General features: G+C 43.8%; 1 protein-coding gene across 2 annotated transcripts in view; it reads right to left on the bottom strand.

Moving 5' to 3' along the window:
- The window catches only part of PHLPP2 (PH domain and leucine rich repeat protein phosphatase 2), a 147,912-nt gene extending 131,414 nt beyond the window's left edge, over positions 1-16,498 (bottom strand). For both annotated transcript variants that reach the window (XM_068107471.2, XM_068107473.2), the window contains exon 1: positions 15,727-16,498. In XM_068107471.2, the coding sequence (XP_067963572.1) occupies positions 15,727-16,240 (514 nt within the window). In that variant the 5' untranslated portion in view covers positions 16,241-16,498. The remainder of the gene's footprint in view (positions 1-15,726) is intronic.
- Positions 16,499-16,774: the final 276 nt, after the last annotated feature.

The following is a 16,774-nucleotide window of genomic DNA, read 5'->3' as shown; positions in this document are numbered from 1 at the left end:
GATAATTTATTGACCGTGAATTCAAAAGACATGTGGAAAGAAATCCAGAAAATATCTCCCGACAAACCAAAGTCCAAACCCATTGTCAGATGATACCGCCTTCCCTGACCAATTGAACCAGCTCTACAGCCGTTTTGATCATCAGCGCTCTTCGCAAGACAACCTGAGATGTTGATCGTACTTTTACAATCACCATATCCGATACAAGGTATCGCTTTCAAGGTTGCACATGAGAAAAGCCCCTGGACCCGATAGCATGACCTGGTGATTTCTCAGGTTTTCTAACTTTCCTATTTAATTGGTCACTTGGTGTCTGTCAAGTGCCGCATATTTTTAAGAAATCAATCATTGTACCTGTTCCAAAGCGGTCCGGTTAGTTGCCTGAATGACGACAGGCCGGTGGCACTTACACCCATTATTATGAAGACATTTGAACGTCTTGTGCTCAGTTATTAAAGATTTGTTCATCCTGCATCGTTAGTCTTTTCAGTTCGCTTACCATGTGAATCGTTGTCGATTAGGCGGTTTCGCTCACTCTCCATAATGTTTCACAGCATCTTGATAAACCTTGTTCCACCGATGCTAGGCTTCTTTTTATCGATTTTAGTTCTATTTTTAATAATACGTATTGTTATGAATTTGGCGTAGGGGGAATATCTAGATCTAGGTAGATCTGTATAGGTATCATGCTTCGTCTGTAGCTAGAACCACCTCGATGTAAATAAGCAGAGGACCTGTCTAGACCAAATGTCGGATTAAGTGTGCACCTGTGATCATTCGAGGATGATCCGGTGATATAGTTCTAGGGAATAAGGATAAGACTCCATTGTATGTGAAAGAGGAACGACAGACGCGCTCTTTATTGTAAGGCAGTTGCAGGATAAGTACATGGAGAGGAGGAAGAAGTTGTTTCTTGGGTTTGTTGATCTGGAGAAAGCATTCGATAGGGTTCCACACGAAGTATTGACATGGGCATTGAGGAAGTTAGGAGTGGAGGAATGGTTGATCAGAGTAGTGATGGCAATGTACAAAAGAGCGCGCACAGCTGTAAGGACTAAGGACGGGAACAGTGGTGAGTTTGAGGTGAAGGTGGGAGTGCATCAGGGGTCGGTACTAAGTCCACTACTATTTGTAGCTGTGATGGAGGTGCTGCCTCAGAACGTAAAGGAGGGTTTACCGTGAGAGTTGTTGTATAATAATAATAATAATAATAATAATAATAATAATAATACATTTATTTTGTATAGCGCTTTTCAAGAAACCCAAAGACGCTTTGACATAGTACATAAAACAAAGACAAAAAAGACAAAAATACATAGATTAAATAACCAAGCACAAAGGAAGGAGAAGGAGCGGAGACGGTCAGGGGTTGAATGCGGTGTTGAACAGGTGGGTCTTGAGTGATGATTTGAATGTGGTGAGAGAGGAGTCTCTGATGGTTTGAGGTAGTGAGTTCCAGAGTGTGGGAGCAGCGATGGAGAAGGCCCTGTCCCCCCAGGATCTGAGTTTGGTCCGGATGGGGGGGAGGGGGGGGGGACAGGAGGTTGGCAGCAGCAGACCTCCTGTATGCAGATGATCTGGTGTTGATTGCGGAAAGTATGGATGGACTGAAGGAAAAGATGAACAAGTGGAAGGAATGTATGGAGACAAAAGGTCTGAAGGTGAATATCGGAAGGACGAAGGTGATGGCAAGTGGTAAAGCATGTGGTGAGGTGGAAAGAACTGGGAAGTGGCCATGTGCTGTGTGCAGGAAGGGTGTCGGAGTGAACTTCATTCGATGTACAATGTGCGCTGAGTGGGTTCATCAAAAATGCAGTGGTCTGAGAGGGTCATTAACCAGTGTGGCAGCTACATTCAAATGTAAGGTGTGCACAGAGGGAGCTGCAGATGGAGGAAATGTTGAGTTGGATCTTGGAGACGGCGTGAAGCTGGAAGGTGTGAAAACATTTTGCTACCTCGGAGACATGCTGAATGGAGAAGGTGGATCAGACTCGGCAACGGTTGCTAGAGTGAGATGTGCATGGAAGAAGTTTCGGGAACTGAGTGGCGTGCTGATGATGAGGGGAGTGTCGTTGAAGCTGAAGGGAAAGGTGTATGCTGCATGTGTGAGAAGTGTTATGATTTATGAAAGCGTGACATGGGTAATGAACGTAGTGCAGCAACGAAGGTTGGAAAGGGTGGAAATGCGAATGGTTCGACGGATGTGCGGAGTATCGTTGAGAGAGAGGAAGACAAATGATGAATTGCGAAAGATGATGGGAATAGAGCCTGTGATTGATGCTGTGAAGAGGAACAGGTTGAGATGGTTTGGTCATGTGTTGAGGAAGGATGAAAGTGACTGGTTGACAAGAGTGATGGAAATGAATGTAGAAGGAAGTAGAGGACGGGGAAGACCGAGAAAGACTTGGCTAAAGATGGTGGAAGAAGAAATGCGGGCAAGGGGGTTAACAAGGAGAGATGCAGAAAATAGGGCAAAATGGAGAAGATTGTCATGGGGACCGCAAGGCTAACCCCCGCTCTAGTAGGGAAAATGGCCTTTAAAATGCATGTTGTTTGTTGTATCGATTTGGACAATTCGGATAGTGATGATGAATAAATGTACAACTGTATATGCATGTAATGTTTGTTATTGTCTAATTCATGGATTTATGTTGGAAGAGCATTTTATATTTGGAGCATGTGTTACTATGAAGTATTATGTCTGAAAACAGGACGACATAGAAATGACTTTCCAACAAAAACTACTTGAATACTATATGATATTGTTTGTCAAGATGTCAATTTTTTTCTTTAGTACTTGGATATTTTGTATTTACTGAAGGCAACAATAGTAAAACATTTTAGCGTGCAATCGTCATTAGTTTGTCTTCTGAATTGGAGTCATGTATGTGAGAAAATGTTGCATATGAAAGGGGCAAGAAAGAAAATTGTTGTGTCTGTTTGGCTCAAGACTTAGGCTCAAAATATGAGCTACAATATGGTTAAACTCTTTGAGACAACTTCAAAATCTATATTAAATTGAGTTTTAACATGTTGTAGTTAGTGTAACCTTATATCACGATGTACCACGAGTCTCGGAAACAATTTAGATTGGTTTGATAAAGTTGTACTTTTAAACATGCTCGTTTGAGGATTTTTTCTGTTTTGTGACCCCTATCTCACATTTTTAGCTCTACAGACATTAAGCTACTCTCCAGAAATGTCCATCATGTTGTTTTGTGTTACAGATACATATAGCTAACAGAAAATAACAAAAACGTCTGGTGCCCTGTCATGGTAGCAATTGTCACAATTTGGCCAAGTAGCTCATGGACTAATATGCCATCTTGTGCTATGGGATATATTTATACTGCAAAGGTATCACCTGGTGTTGGCCTAATGGCTAATGGTTAGGGCAGCAGGCTTGGGATCTGAAGGTCCTGAGTTTGAATCCCGTTGAATTAACGTCAGGTGGGATTGCCTCAGCCTGTCATCCTTCCGAGGTCAGCAAAATGAGTACCAGATAACTAAACTGGTTATAGAGGGGCATTGCATCAGCGGCAGATGTGCCCACAGAAAAATGATGCAACCAGCAGCCGGGTGGCTGCACACCAACCGACACCACTGAAATGGTGAGGGAGAACCCGTGACACACAAGCACATGCTACATGAGTATGACCAATAGAGGGACCGAGCCACACATTCACCCCGTCAAGACCAATTATCCACCGTTTGGACACCAGCCATTACACAGCAAACGAGAGAGTTCATAAACACACCTTACCCCACGCAGTCTTGAGAAAAAGGACATGGGAAGGGTCTTTTCAACTCATTGCGTTTTGTACTAAACGTATTAAGCACCGACATATTTGTCTGAATGCTGAAACGGCATAAATACATTAGACGGCATAAATTAGACGGCATAAATTAGACAGCATAAATACACTACATGGCATTAGACAGCATAAATACACTACATGGTCAAAAGTATGTGGACACCCCTTCTAATTAGTGGATTCGGCTGTTTTAGCCACACCCATTGCTCACAGGTATATAAAATCAAGCACAGAGCCATGCAATCTCCATAGACAAACATTGGCAGTAGAATGGGCCGTACTGAGGAGCTCAGTGACTTTCAACGTGGTACTGTCATAGGATGCTACCTTTCCAACAAGTCAGTTCGTCAAATTTCTGCCCTACTAGAGCTGCCCCGGTCAACTGTAAGTGCTGTTATTGTGAAGTGGAAACATCTAGGAGCAACAACAGCTCAGCCACGAAGTGGTAGGCCACACAAGCTCACAGAACGGGACTACCGAGTGCTGAAGCGTGTAAACATCGTCTGTCCTCGGTTGCAACACCCACTATTTAGTTCCACGCTGCCTCTGGAAGCAACGTCAGCACAACAACTGTTCATCGGGAGCTTCATGGTGGGTTTCCATGGCTGAGCGGCCGCACACAAGCCTAAGATCACCATGCACAATGCCAAGCGTCGGGTGGAGTGGTGTAAAGCTCGCCACCATTGGAATCTAGAGCAGTGGAAACGCGTTCTCTGGAGTGGTGAATCACGCTTCACCATCTGGCAGTCCAACGGAAGAATCTGGGTTTGGCAGATGCCAGAAGAACGCTACCTGCCCGTATGCATAGTGCCAACTGTAAAGTTTGGTGGAGTAGGAATAATGGTCTGTGGCCGTTTTTCATGGTTCGTGGTAGGCCCCTTAGTTCCAGTGAAGGGAAATCTTAACGTTAACAGCATACAATGACATTCTAGAGTCTAGACGATTGTGTGCTTCCAACTTCGTGGCAACAGTTTGGGGAAGGCCCTTTCCTGTTTCAGCATGGCAATGTCCCTGTGCATAAAGTGAGGTCCATACAGAAATGGTTTGTCAAGATCAGTGTGGAAGAACTTGACTGGCCTGTACAGAGCCCTAACCTCAACCCCATCGAACATCTTTGTGATGAATTGGAACGCCGACTGCGAGTCAGGCCTAATCGCCCAACATCAGTGCCCCACCTCACTCATGCTCTTGTGGCTGAATGGAAGCAAATCCCCACAGCAATGTTCCAACATCCAGAAGAGTGGAGGTTGTTGTAGCAGCAAAGGGGGGACCAACTCCATATCAATGCCCATGATTTTGGAATGAGATGTTCAACGAGCACATACGGGTGTGATGTTCGGGTGTCCACATACTTTTGACCATGTAGTGCATTTTGCCCAAGTTCTGCTAAAGTGAAGGTTTTTGAAAGTTCCAAAAAGGTGATTTTGTGCTCTACAGTGTTCAAGTATATAAATAATTCCAATAAAAAGTTTTAATGGCGATAGAATAAACTAGAACAGCGCACTCTGACGTCGCCATATCAACCAATATGCCTCCGCCCACATTATTATATATACATCATTATAAATATTCGTACCAAGTTTGATTTCAATCCCTTCAGCTGTTCTCAAGTATCACATTTTTACCTGACAAGCCCTCTGACCTTTGATGGTGAGCTCTAATCAGTTCATCTTTGAATCATTATACATACCTGTACCAAGTTTGACTTGAATCTCTTCAGCGGTTAAGTTACCATGGTAAAGAAAACCTATCACAGACGGACGGACAGCAACCCAAAAACAATGCCTCCAATGGCTTCGTCAGCGGAGGCAAAAAAATTTGGAGGTTTACCGCCGTTGATGCAGTATCTTTTACACCACCTTATTTAGCAAGTTCAAATAGTTATTCGTGCCTGTTATTTGTATCATTTGACTTTATGACATCTTTTAAAACAGCAAGTTTCTTGTTTGGAATGATTTTCAATTTTGTTTTGCTGCCAGACAGACGGAGAAAAAAAGTTTTATCTTACCAATCTGTGCTGATGCACGATCGGGACAAGATTTCATAGAATCTGCCAAATTCAGAGCCAAAGTACTGCCAAACGGCAGTTTCGCGTTCAAAATATAACATTCAACTGAAATGAAGTAATTTGTCGATCATAGACCGATGTCTGTAGACAGGTAGAGGGTGAAGCAATTGCTTAACACCACTTATTTGCTTTGCATGTGTGGGGGTAATAAGGATTTTAGATTGCAGCCAGGAAATGATGTAAAGGTAAAAATCGCACTTCCGCCGTTAGACGCAGTCTGTGAAAGACAGAACCGCTCACTGCTACACTGTTAACCACAGCATCATTCAGCATAAATAGGCCTCAGAAGCAATTTTTTTTAATCAATGCCAGCCCACCTTTTGGAAAGGCAATCAATCCACAAAATTGGTTTCTGTCTCACTGGCCTTAAATAATAGCATGGACTCCCCCTCTTTTGCTTCGACAAAGAGTAAAGCCCGAAACATTAGCACCGTTTCCTCTTTCACGGCCGATAAATCAACAATTTTCTTGTTGTTTTTACTCCCCTGAAGGGTTGAGCTTTTCATCACATAGTCAGGTTCACTATGTCAATAAATTATATTTCGTTCAAAATCATGGTAGATTAGCAAACCTATACATTTTTGGAAAGGTTATAGCATAAGGAAACTAAAAATCAATGTTTACATTTGGAGAGATACCTGTATGGCGGTCATTTTGGATTTTCAAAATGGCCACTGTAAAATACATATTTTGTTCTATTTCTGCCTCTAATTACCCTAAAAACTTTAAAAAATAGACTAAACCTATATTTTCAGGGACAAGGAATCCAATGAAAGTATCAAATTAGTGCTATGGGGAATGGTAAGACACGAATCAAAGGTTTTGAATTGCAAAATACTGTCTTTATATTCGCGATAAGTTGCATAATCAAATACATGTTATCATTTTGTACAGGCAGTTAATAACATCAAAATGTGTCACAATAATTCATATCACCAAACATACACAGGCAGTCAGCAAAATCATATATACACATGCAGTCAGTATAACTTCACATCTACACAGGCAGTCAATGACAAAATATACACAGGCAGTCAATGGCATCAAACATACACGATTACAGAATATGCCATTTAGAGTTCGTCATCACTGTCCTGTGTGTCGTATCCGACAATATAGTCCACATCGTTTTCACAGTCCGTTCCACACAAGCAAAGGTCGGTCAAATTGATTGGCAAATCGAATTGGTCGAATGGTCGATCGAATCGAATTCGATGAATCGAATCGAATCAAATCGATCGAATGGTCGATTGAAGCGATTGGTCGAATGGAATTGGTCGATTGGTCGAATTGGTCGAATCGAATTGGTCGGAATCGGCAAATGTAAACATTGATTTTCAGATTTTCCATGTAATAACGTTTCCAAAAATGTATAGGTTTGCTAATCTACCATGATTTTGAACGAAAAAAACATAGTGAACCTGACTAACACTTGCAGCAAGTGATTATGAGCGTGGCATATCTAGGGTCACAGTAAGCACTCCATTGAGGATGTGCGATTGTATGCAATTCCTCATGAGACGGTTTTGGCAGCTCAGTCTGCTAGTCCAGAGGTCAGGTGTCGTCTAGACCCATAGAGGTCTCGATGCTCTGAGCATATTTCGGCCTTAAATCAAGTTATCCTGGGGTATTCAATAAAAGCAACATTTAGCATGATTTCGTGCATACATTTATTTCCTGAACAGTTTAAAACTACGACCACCAATTTAGGCTTGCCCTCAAGAAGACAACTGTTATAAATCAGTCATCAATTTGAGAACAGAATTATAAATTGGAAAGATTGGAACCCATGAGCTTGACTTATCGGACAGACCGGTCTCTAGACTGAGGATTCCCCAGAAAGTGGGACCATCTTCTATCAATTTGCATGATGGTTTTCATCACATGTATCAAATTAATAAAATTCACATTTTTCTGCCATCTTCTTTGCATTCTACCCCAATGTTTGCATGTACAGTCACATGAAAAAGTAAGTACACCCCATGTAAAGTTTTGACTTTTTCAACATATTTCAACATACAGCTATTTGATCTTCATTTCAACAATATTGATAGATAAAGGTGATATAATATAACAAATATCATGAAACATTTACATTTTGTAGTCAATTGTATAATTTAAATAAACATAAATGCAAATTTCGCATGCGGAAAAAGTAGGTACACCCTTGGCTCTAATAGGTGGTATTCCCCCCTTTGGCAGAAACAACCTCAAGTAGGCGTTTCTTATAAGTCTACAAGTCTCTGACATTGACTGAGAGAAATTTTGCCCACTCCTCCATGCAGAATTCTTTCAGCTGTGCGATGTTTGAGGGGTTTCTTGCATGCACAGCTCGTTTCAAATCCGCCCACAACATCTCGATGGGATTTAGATCCGGGCTTTGACTTGGCCATTCCAGAACCCTCCATTTCTTTCTTTTCAGCCATTCCTTGGTGGATTTACTGGTATGTTTAGGGTCATTGTCATGTTGCAAGGTCCACCTTCGGTTGAGCTTCAACTTTCCGACAGACGGCCTCACATTATTCTCAAGCACCCTCTGGCACAATGAATAATTAATAGTGGATTCTATGATGGTGAGCTGCCCAGGCCCTGATGCAGCAAAGCTGCCCCAAATCATAAAATTTCCACCACCATGCTTTAAAGTTGGTATCAGGTTCTTGTGGTCAAATGCTGTCTTTGGTTTTCGCCAAACATGTCTTCTGGTACTGTGGCCAAATAGCTCTACCATTGACTCATCTGTCCAGAGCACATTGTTCCAGAAGTTCTGGTCTTTGCCTCGGTGTACAATGGCAAACTTTAGTCTTGCCCTGATGTTCTTTCTGGACAGCAAAGGTTTCCTCCTGGCACACCTCCCATGTAGATCAAATTTGTGCAGCCTCTTTTTAATGGGACTCGTGCACTTTGACATCAACCGTGGCAAGAGCTACCTGTAGGTCCCGTGATGACATTCTGGGGTTCTTAGACTTCTTTCAGCATCTTGAGGTCTGCTCGCGGGCTGAACTTGCTGGGGCGGCCTGGCCTGAACAAGTTGGCAGTTGTTTGGAATCTTCTCCACTTGTAGATGATCTTCCGGACAATCGAATGATTAATTTCAAATTGTTTAGAGATCTTTTTAAATCTCTTCCCAGACTCGTAGGCATCTATAACCTTCTTTCTGAAGGCCTCAGAGAGCTCTTTTGATCTAGGCATGGTGACGCCACACACTTCAACAACAAAGAGCAAACCAAACTAAATGTCTGAGGTTTAAATAAGACAGGTTCCTCCAAGATCCTCTCTAACGATGTTCTAATCATTTGCACCTGAGCTGGTGCACCTGATTCTAATTTTAGGTATTTGAAGTAGTGATAAATGTCGGGGTGTACTTACTTTTTCCACATGCGAAATTTGCATTTATGTTTATTTAACTTATACAATGGACTACAAAATGTAAATGTTTTATATTTGTTATATTATATCACCTTTATCTATCAATATTGTTGAAATGAAGATCAAATAGCTGTATGTTGAAATATGTTGAAAAAGTCAAAACTTTACATGGGGTGTACTTACTTTTTCATGTGACTGTCCGTTTTGCTCAACGGAGACATATGTAGACAGAAGGGCAGTGTAGCTTTGTATTCTGTAATGTTTTCAGAACACTTTCACAGTGACAAGGATTTGCATTATTCAGAACTTAGAAAATAGCCACCTGGACAAAAATGAAATAAAAAACGAAAGGTGATACCTGTCCCCACAGTTTCAGCAACACTGACATTTACTTCCAACTTTAGTTTGACTTTATGTACATAACAATAAACTAGAAGGGCATTCAGTGGAGCGCACACCTCCGCCAAGCTGAACAGTTTACATTTTGTACCCCACCGATAGGCCGGATCTGCATCCATACCGGAACCAAAATTGAATTGTCATCTGACCAACTCATCCACCTAGTTTTGTCATAATCTGTCCACAACTTTTTGAAACATCATGCTGTATATTGTTTTTCGCTCCATCACTCAATGGTGAAGAATCACTTTAAAACAATTATAGTATCCGGATCGGGATCTTCACCAAAATCTAATCAATTCTTCGTTGATGCACATCCAACCTCTCCACCAAATTTCGTCCGAATCCGTCCACGCCTTTTTGAGATTTCCTGTTCACAGACAAACAAAGAGACAGGGGTGAAAACATAACCTCCATCCACCTTTGGTGGTTTTAGTGGTATGATCTCAAGCCAGCCACCTTAACCGATAGGCCAAACCCCAGGCATGGTGGCAGAGGTATTGGTTCATGTGCATCCTGTGGCTGCTTGAATGCATAATTTGCTGGGGACACTGATGTGCCTCTGATGCAGTGCCCCCCATTACCAGTTGGTACTCATTTAGCCGACCTCTGAAGGATGCAGCCACCTGGTGTCAACCCACCTGGTGTTGATTCAACGGCATGACGGGAGCTCAAACTCAGGACCCTAAGATCTCAGGCCAGCCACCTTAATCGTCAGGCCAAACCCCAGGCATGGTGGTAGAGGTAGTGAGGGGAAATTAACCACGAAATAGGATTTTGTTAAACAAAAAAAAAAAAAAAAAAAAAAAAATGGGGGAAAAAGATGGAAAAAAAAGATTTGGAAAAAAAGGATGAAATGAAAAAAGTTGAAAAAAAAAGCTGAAAAATTGAAAAAAAAAAGATGAAAAATTGAAAATTGCTTGTCCACTTTTGTCACACAGAAGCATATAACACAAAAAAAAAACAGATTAAATGTGAAAACGACATATTGTCAATTTACCAAAGGTGGACAGAGGTTATGTTTTCACCCATGTCTGTCTATCTGTGAGCAGGATATCTCAAAAAGTTATGGACAGATTCCGACGAAACTTGGTGGACAGGTTGGGTGTGTCATAAGAACGAATTTATCCGATATTAGTGAAGATTAAGATACGAGAATTTCTTAATTCTTCAGCGATTCTTCACCATTGAGCGATAGGGCTACAACGACATACCTGTAGAGCATGATGTTTCAAAACTTTATGGACAAGTTATAATAAAACTTGGTGGATGAGTTGGTTAGGTGACAAGTACAAGCCGATTAGATTTTGGTTCAGGTTCGGGTCCAGATCCGACCTATCAGTGGGATACAAAACATAAACTGTTCAGCTTGGCGGAGGTTTGCGCTCTCCCGAGTGTCATTCTAGTTTTTGATTTGTTGGCTGTCTTTTATGACAATTGACCCCCAAAAAGGTGTCTGCAAAATTTAAAGAATAGTTTTGGAGCGATAGAGGAGAATGGCGAAATACAAGGAAGGAACTTGTCTCGTACATGGCAAATACTAAGGAAACCTGATCAAGTTAAAAACTGCAACCGAATAGCACCGAATAGCACCGGTTTTCCCCATTAGGTGGTCTTTCTGTCTTCTACCGACTCCTCTCCGGCCTTGCACCCCCAGCTCTCTCTGTGCTCTGTCCCCCAAATATTCCTACAGGTCGCACAAGATCTGCCAGCAACCCTCTGATGGTTAAACTGCCGAAATCTCGGCTCTCTGCTCACCTTCACTCTTTCATTCCTCTTTTCTCCCGCCTCTGGAACAAACTCCCTCACTCCCTTCAATCCCACTCCTCCCTCCAGGTCTTTAAAACAGCTGTTCACCACCATCTCTTATCTTCCCCCATCCAAAACCTTGATCTTTTCTACCCCCGCTAATTCACCCCAGATCCACCTTGTTTGAAATTCCAACTTCTTTCCTGGAAGTCCTGGCAGTGTCCATATGTTTTATACCTCTCCCACCGCCCCCTTCCCATGCCCCCCCCCCCAAAGCCCTCGCCCAGATCTCTCGATGTCTCCATGTCTCTCGGTCCCTGCTCTCAAATGTTGTGTTTGTGTCCTTCCCCCTCTCTCCCCATCTTGTCTACCGCTCCCGATGTTATATGTTTTATGTGTCGGTTTGTCTTTCTGTGTGATTAATGTTCGCTCTTTCACGAGCCTCGATCTTGTATACAAAAAAAAAAAAAAGAAGCCGTGCAGGACACTTGATCCACAATATCGTCTAGCAATGTTAAAATTAATAATCACAACAAGGGAATCAAAGCAAAGCAATCAGGATACTGTGCTTTGGAACAGCCAGGGAGGACTTGTCTACATCCCAAAATACATTACACCCTCCTACAATCATTCTGGAGAGAAAATATTGTTAGGTTTATGGGGGTAGGTAAGAGAATACAGTCGGAAAGGTAGAATTGTAGAGGAAATAGCATGGACTGTGTCGTGTGATGCATAGGAGCATTTTGATGTACTAAGTAGGGAAAATGTAGCTTGAGGTTGTGTTTAAATGTTCATAATGCGAGGGATGATGATGTGTTAATTAGTAGTAGGGATTAACATTAATTTCCCCTGTGCGTGAAACCCCTGTGGCCATTCCTAACCATTTTTCCAGTACCGTCGGTCAAGCAAAACCGCAGCCGGCAAAGCTAATCACGCTCCATTGACGCATATAGCAAAGACACTCCCAGGAGAGGCGGAGCGACGGTGGTACAGTGGGCGGGGGGGGGGGGGGGGAGGGGGCAGGGGGAACAGACCCGGCAGGCCATGGATGAGGTGGGCGAAGCGTGAGGCGAGCTCAAAGAAGCAGCTCCGCGATTGGTTTGGGAAGCTAGAGCACGAGCTGCAGCAAGAAGCTTCGTGATTCGTTCTTCGGGGAAGGACAGCGCGGTTGGTTTTTGCTCAAGTAAGAAGCTGGGCCATTTTTGCGGCTTGAGAGAGATCAGTTTTCTGCGAGGAATGAGAGGGAGCTTGAACTGTTGGGCTCTTCGGGGGAGCCGAAGGCCGCGTTGTCCTTCCCCAAGAGGAGGAGAAAGGAAGAAGGCCGTCTACGTGCTCACCACCAGCTCGATAGCGAGCGCTTTCGGCGAGCGGAGTTCGACGTCATGGCCATCTTGTCGAGCTTCCCGCGCGGGTGGCTCCGAGCCACCACCACTGCCGACCTCACCAACTGGACCCATTTTAGAGACAGCTAAGTGCCGGAGAGGGAGCTAATATTTTATTACTTTTTCCTGTGTGCATAGGTTTGTGTCTGATTGGAGGATTTCTACCTCACACAGTATAATTTTTACCTCAGCCTTATTTTTCATTCCGTGCCTTATGTTACCAATACCAATTTTGTTACCAATACCAATACCAAGTTTGTTACCAATCATTATTGTTGCATTTTTGTTGGCGTGTTCCTGGTTTTCGTTTCGGATTAAACTCGTGTTATGCGTACTGAAACGCCTCGAGGCTCTTCAATGTCACACGTGCAATAACTGCCATAATCAGGAGGTCGCCTCGGGAGTTAAAGCTAGTTCGGCTCATCTGTCCAAGGCTGGTGTTAACTGGCTACGGACGTGAAAATATATAAATGAAAAATCACTCATGTAGCGACACTTGGCAAAAGAGAACAAAGTAGAATGGCACTCAGTAGAGCATCCTTTTGACCTCACAAATAATTAGTGGCTGAATTATGTGACCTGATTTGCAAATGGTCTTCAAATTTGAAGTTAATTGGCTGAAAATTGACAATTTTAGAAATTTGGCCTATGTTGACCTTTTGGCCTATGTTGATCTCAAAAATAGTGGTTGAATTTAGTTAACTGATATGTAAATCACATTCAAATTTCAAGTCAATCGGATGAAAATTCAGGATTTTTGAAATTTGAAAAAAAGGTGGTTGACCCTATGGCCTACGTTGACTTTGCGACCTATGTAGATCTCAAAAATAGTTGGTGGTTGAATTCAGTTATCTGATATGTAAATCCCATTCAAATTTCAAGTCAATCGGATGAAAATTGAGGATTTTAGAAATTTGAAATGGTTGCCGACCTTTGGCCTATGTTGATCTTTTGGCCTACGCTGATCTCAAATAGTTGATGGTTGAGTTCATTTCGCCGACATGTATATCCTATTCAAATTTCAAGTCAATCGGATGAAAATTCAGGATTTTTGAAATTTAGAAAAAGTGGTTGACCTTTCAAGAACAATTACTAGCCATTCAAAAAAACTTCAACAAACTTTTTTCTTCCAAACGTCTAAACTTGACAACTCTATTTCTTCATATTTATCATTCAGCTTATTGTGGTTTTGTTTTGGCCATAAAAAAAAAAAAGGATTGCATTCGGATTCAATTGTGATTTTAGGTCGTTTTCTTTTTGTATACCAAGTTGAGGCTCGTGTAAGAGCTAACACATAAAACATATAATAAAGGGAGCGGGAGACAAGAGGGGGAGAAAAAGGGAAGCACAACAACAGTAGAGAACAGGGACATCTGTGGAAGGGAGAGGGCTGGGGTGGGGCACACAGGGTAACCAAGATGGACACGACAAGGACTTTCGGGAAAGAAACACAATTTGAAGGAGGTGGATTTGGGGTGGATTAATGCGGGTAGAAAAGATCATTTTTGGAAGGCTTTGGAAGGTGGAAGACAAGAGATGGTGGTGAACAGCTGTTTTAAAGATCCTGGAGGGAGGAGTGGGATTGATGAGAGTGGGATTGAAGAGAGTGAGGGAGTTTGTTCCAGAGGCGGGAGAAAAGAGGAATGAAAGAGTGAAGGTGAGCAGAGAGTCTTGATTTTGGCAGTTTCACCATAAGAGGGTTGCTGGCAGATCTTGTGCATCCTGCAGGAATATTTGGGGAACAGAGCACAGACAGGGCTGGGGGGGGGGGGGGCGGGGGGGAGGGGGCTAGGCCAGAGAGGAGTCGGTAGAAGCCAGAAAGACCACCAACCTGCCTGCGGTGAGTGAGTGAAAGGCCCTCAGAATCGGCTTCATCCTGGGAGATTCAAATGATTCTGAAAGCTTTGGTTTCAACAGCGTGAAGCCGAGCTAGGTGTGAGGCAGGAGCACCAGCCCAGAGGGGAGAGCAGTACTCCATTGAGCTGCGGATGAAAGCCTTGTATGTGGTGAGGAGCTCAGGTGTGCCAAGGAAGGACTTCGCACGACGGAGGATGCCCAGTTGGCGACTGGCTTTGGAGGCCAGTTTGTAGTTTTCGATTCATGAAAATTATCGTCCAGTTTTAATGAAACATGTTAATTGTTTAGGTCCATTTAGTCCAATTTGTTTAGTCCAATTTAGGTAAATGACGTTAAAAAGGTCCATAAACTTGACAAATAAGGAAAATTGTCTTAACTGCATTTCATATCCAAGAAAAGCGAAACTATCCAATTGTAGAGTCGACCACCGGGCAGGAGTTTTCTGGTTCCTCCTGAAAACTACCAAAATGCAAAGTTTACCCTTCAATCCCCAAACACTTGAATGATCGGAAGCTTTAACCGAACTACCTCTACACCTGCATGATGACGAAGACGATGAAATATTGTGGCTTTCCTACAATGTATGGACGTTCAAAATCGCTTATTACCGACCATCACCTATTGTTGTGAAATATGACAACGCAACCACCTGTCGTCCCTCCTTCCCAACTCGTGCGACCTTGTTCCCTTTGCTCCCTACACCACCCGGATCCCCTCTGCTCTTCATGACACCAACACCGCACCATCACCACACTTTTACTTCTCCCCTGCGCCCCCATCCAAGCACCACTCAAACCTCACTCCACCATTCCCCCTTTTCCCTCCTCGTGCACCCCACCTTCTTTTATGGAAGCTTTCTAAAGTCCCTCCCTCCTCTCAATATGCGTACGGAATAAGTAGATGAGCGACAGCTGAAGAAAACAAACGTTCCATTCCATGTAACGGGTATTATTCGTTTTACTCTTCCGTGTCGAAGTCACAACAAACCTACACGCGGGAAGAAGTAACGGCACATGGGTGGATAGGTGGACAGGTAGCTATTAAAAGGTATTCCCAGGCATGGCCGGTGGAAGCACGACAAGTGACAAACCTGTATAAAAGCGAATAAGGCAACCGAGGTCCACGGCGGCCCCCTCCTCCTGTACCCGTCGGGGATCCCGGTATCCCAGCTGCTCCAGGAATCCCCGCTGTACCTCCAGAGCGGTGTCCGCATCCCGAAGAGTCCTGGTCACGGCGAGTCCGGCAAAGCGGACGTACACGGCACCGGGAGGACGGGCGACCGCCTCGGGGGCCTCGGCTCCGCACAACCAGGGACCCAAGTAGGAGCCGTTGGGCCGGAACAGATGTAGGCAAGCTCGGGTCGGCTCGGCCCGTAACCAGGCCCAGAGACGGGCGGGGAGGCGGGCGACGCGGCCCGGCCTGCGCCCGTCGTCCGCGCTCACCTTGCAGGGCCCGCGACGCCGAGCGTCGGGTCTGCGGGGGGCGATCGGGAGGGTCCGATGTGCCGTGGTCGAGGCGGCCTCACGAGTCCGGTCATCGGCGACGCATGAATCTGCTCCTCGTCCCGTGACCGACGCTGCGGCTGATCGGCCTTCTATGTCCATGTCGATCTCAGTTTCCGCCTTCACAGTCCATGCACCCTCCTCAGATAAGCAGCTTTCACAAAATGAAAATACACAAGGTTGGAGAAGAGAGGCAGGAAAAAAAGATTTACAAAAAAAATAGAGTGCAAAAAAAAAAACCTATTAAAGGAGGTGAAATGCCCCGGGGGAAAAAAAAAAATCCCCTCCCCAGGACCAAGAACTAATCGCGTCCCCTCAAACGGCCCTGCCTTCTCTCATCCTGAGATCCCATCCCATACTGGCGCGCGTGATGACGTATGTTGTACGTCAAGGCACACGTGATACGTCTTCAACGCCTCCTGTTCTTCTTCTTCAAAACTAGTATGTGTTTTGCAAAGCGGAGGTACAAGGGCAGGAGGCTAAACGTTGAAGTTCATTTCACGAAACATTGCGCACAATAACGCGTTGCTATCCCTTTTATTTGAATTTAATTTGATAGTTTCGCTTTTCTAGGAAATGAAGTTGAGACCATGTTCCTTATCAATTTCATGGGCCTTTTTAACGTAGTGTAACGAA

Source organism: Myxine glutinosa, chromosome 2, assembly GCF_964187855.1.
Source record: "Myxine glutinosa chromosome 2, kmMyxGlut1.1, whole genome shotgun sequence".
Classification (NCBI taxonomy): Eukaryota; Metazoa; Chordata; class Myxini; order Myxiniformes; family Myxinidae; genus Myxine; species Myxine glutinosa.
Note: the sequence above shows the minus strand (reverse complement) of the source record. Positions and strands in the feature narration are given on the sequence as shown.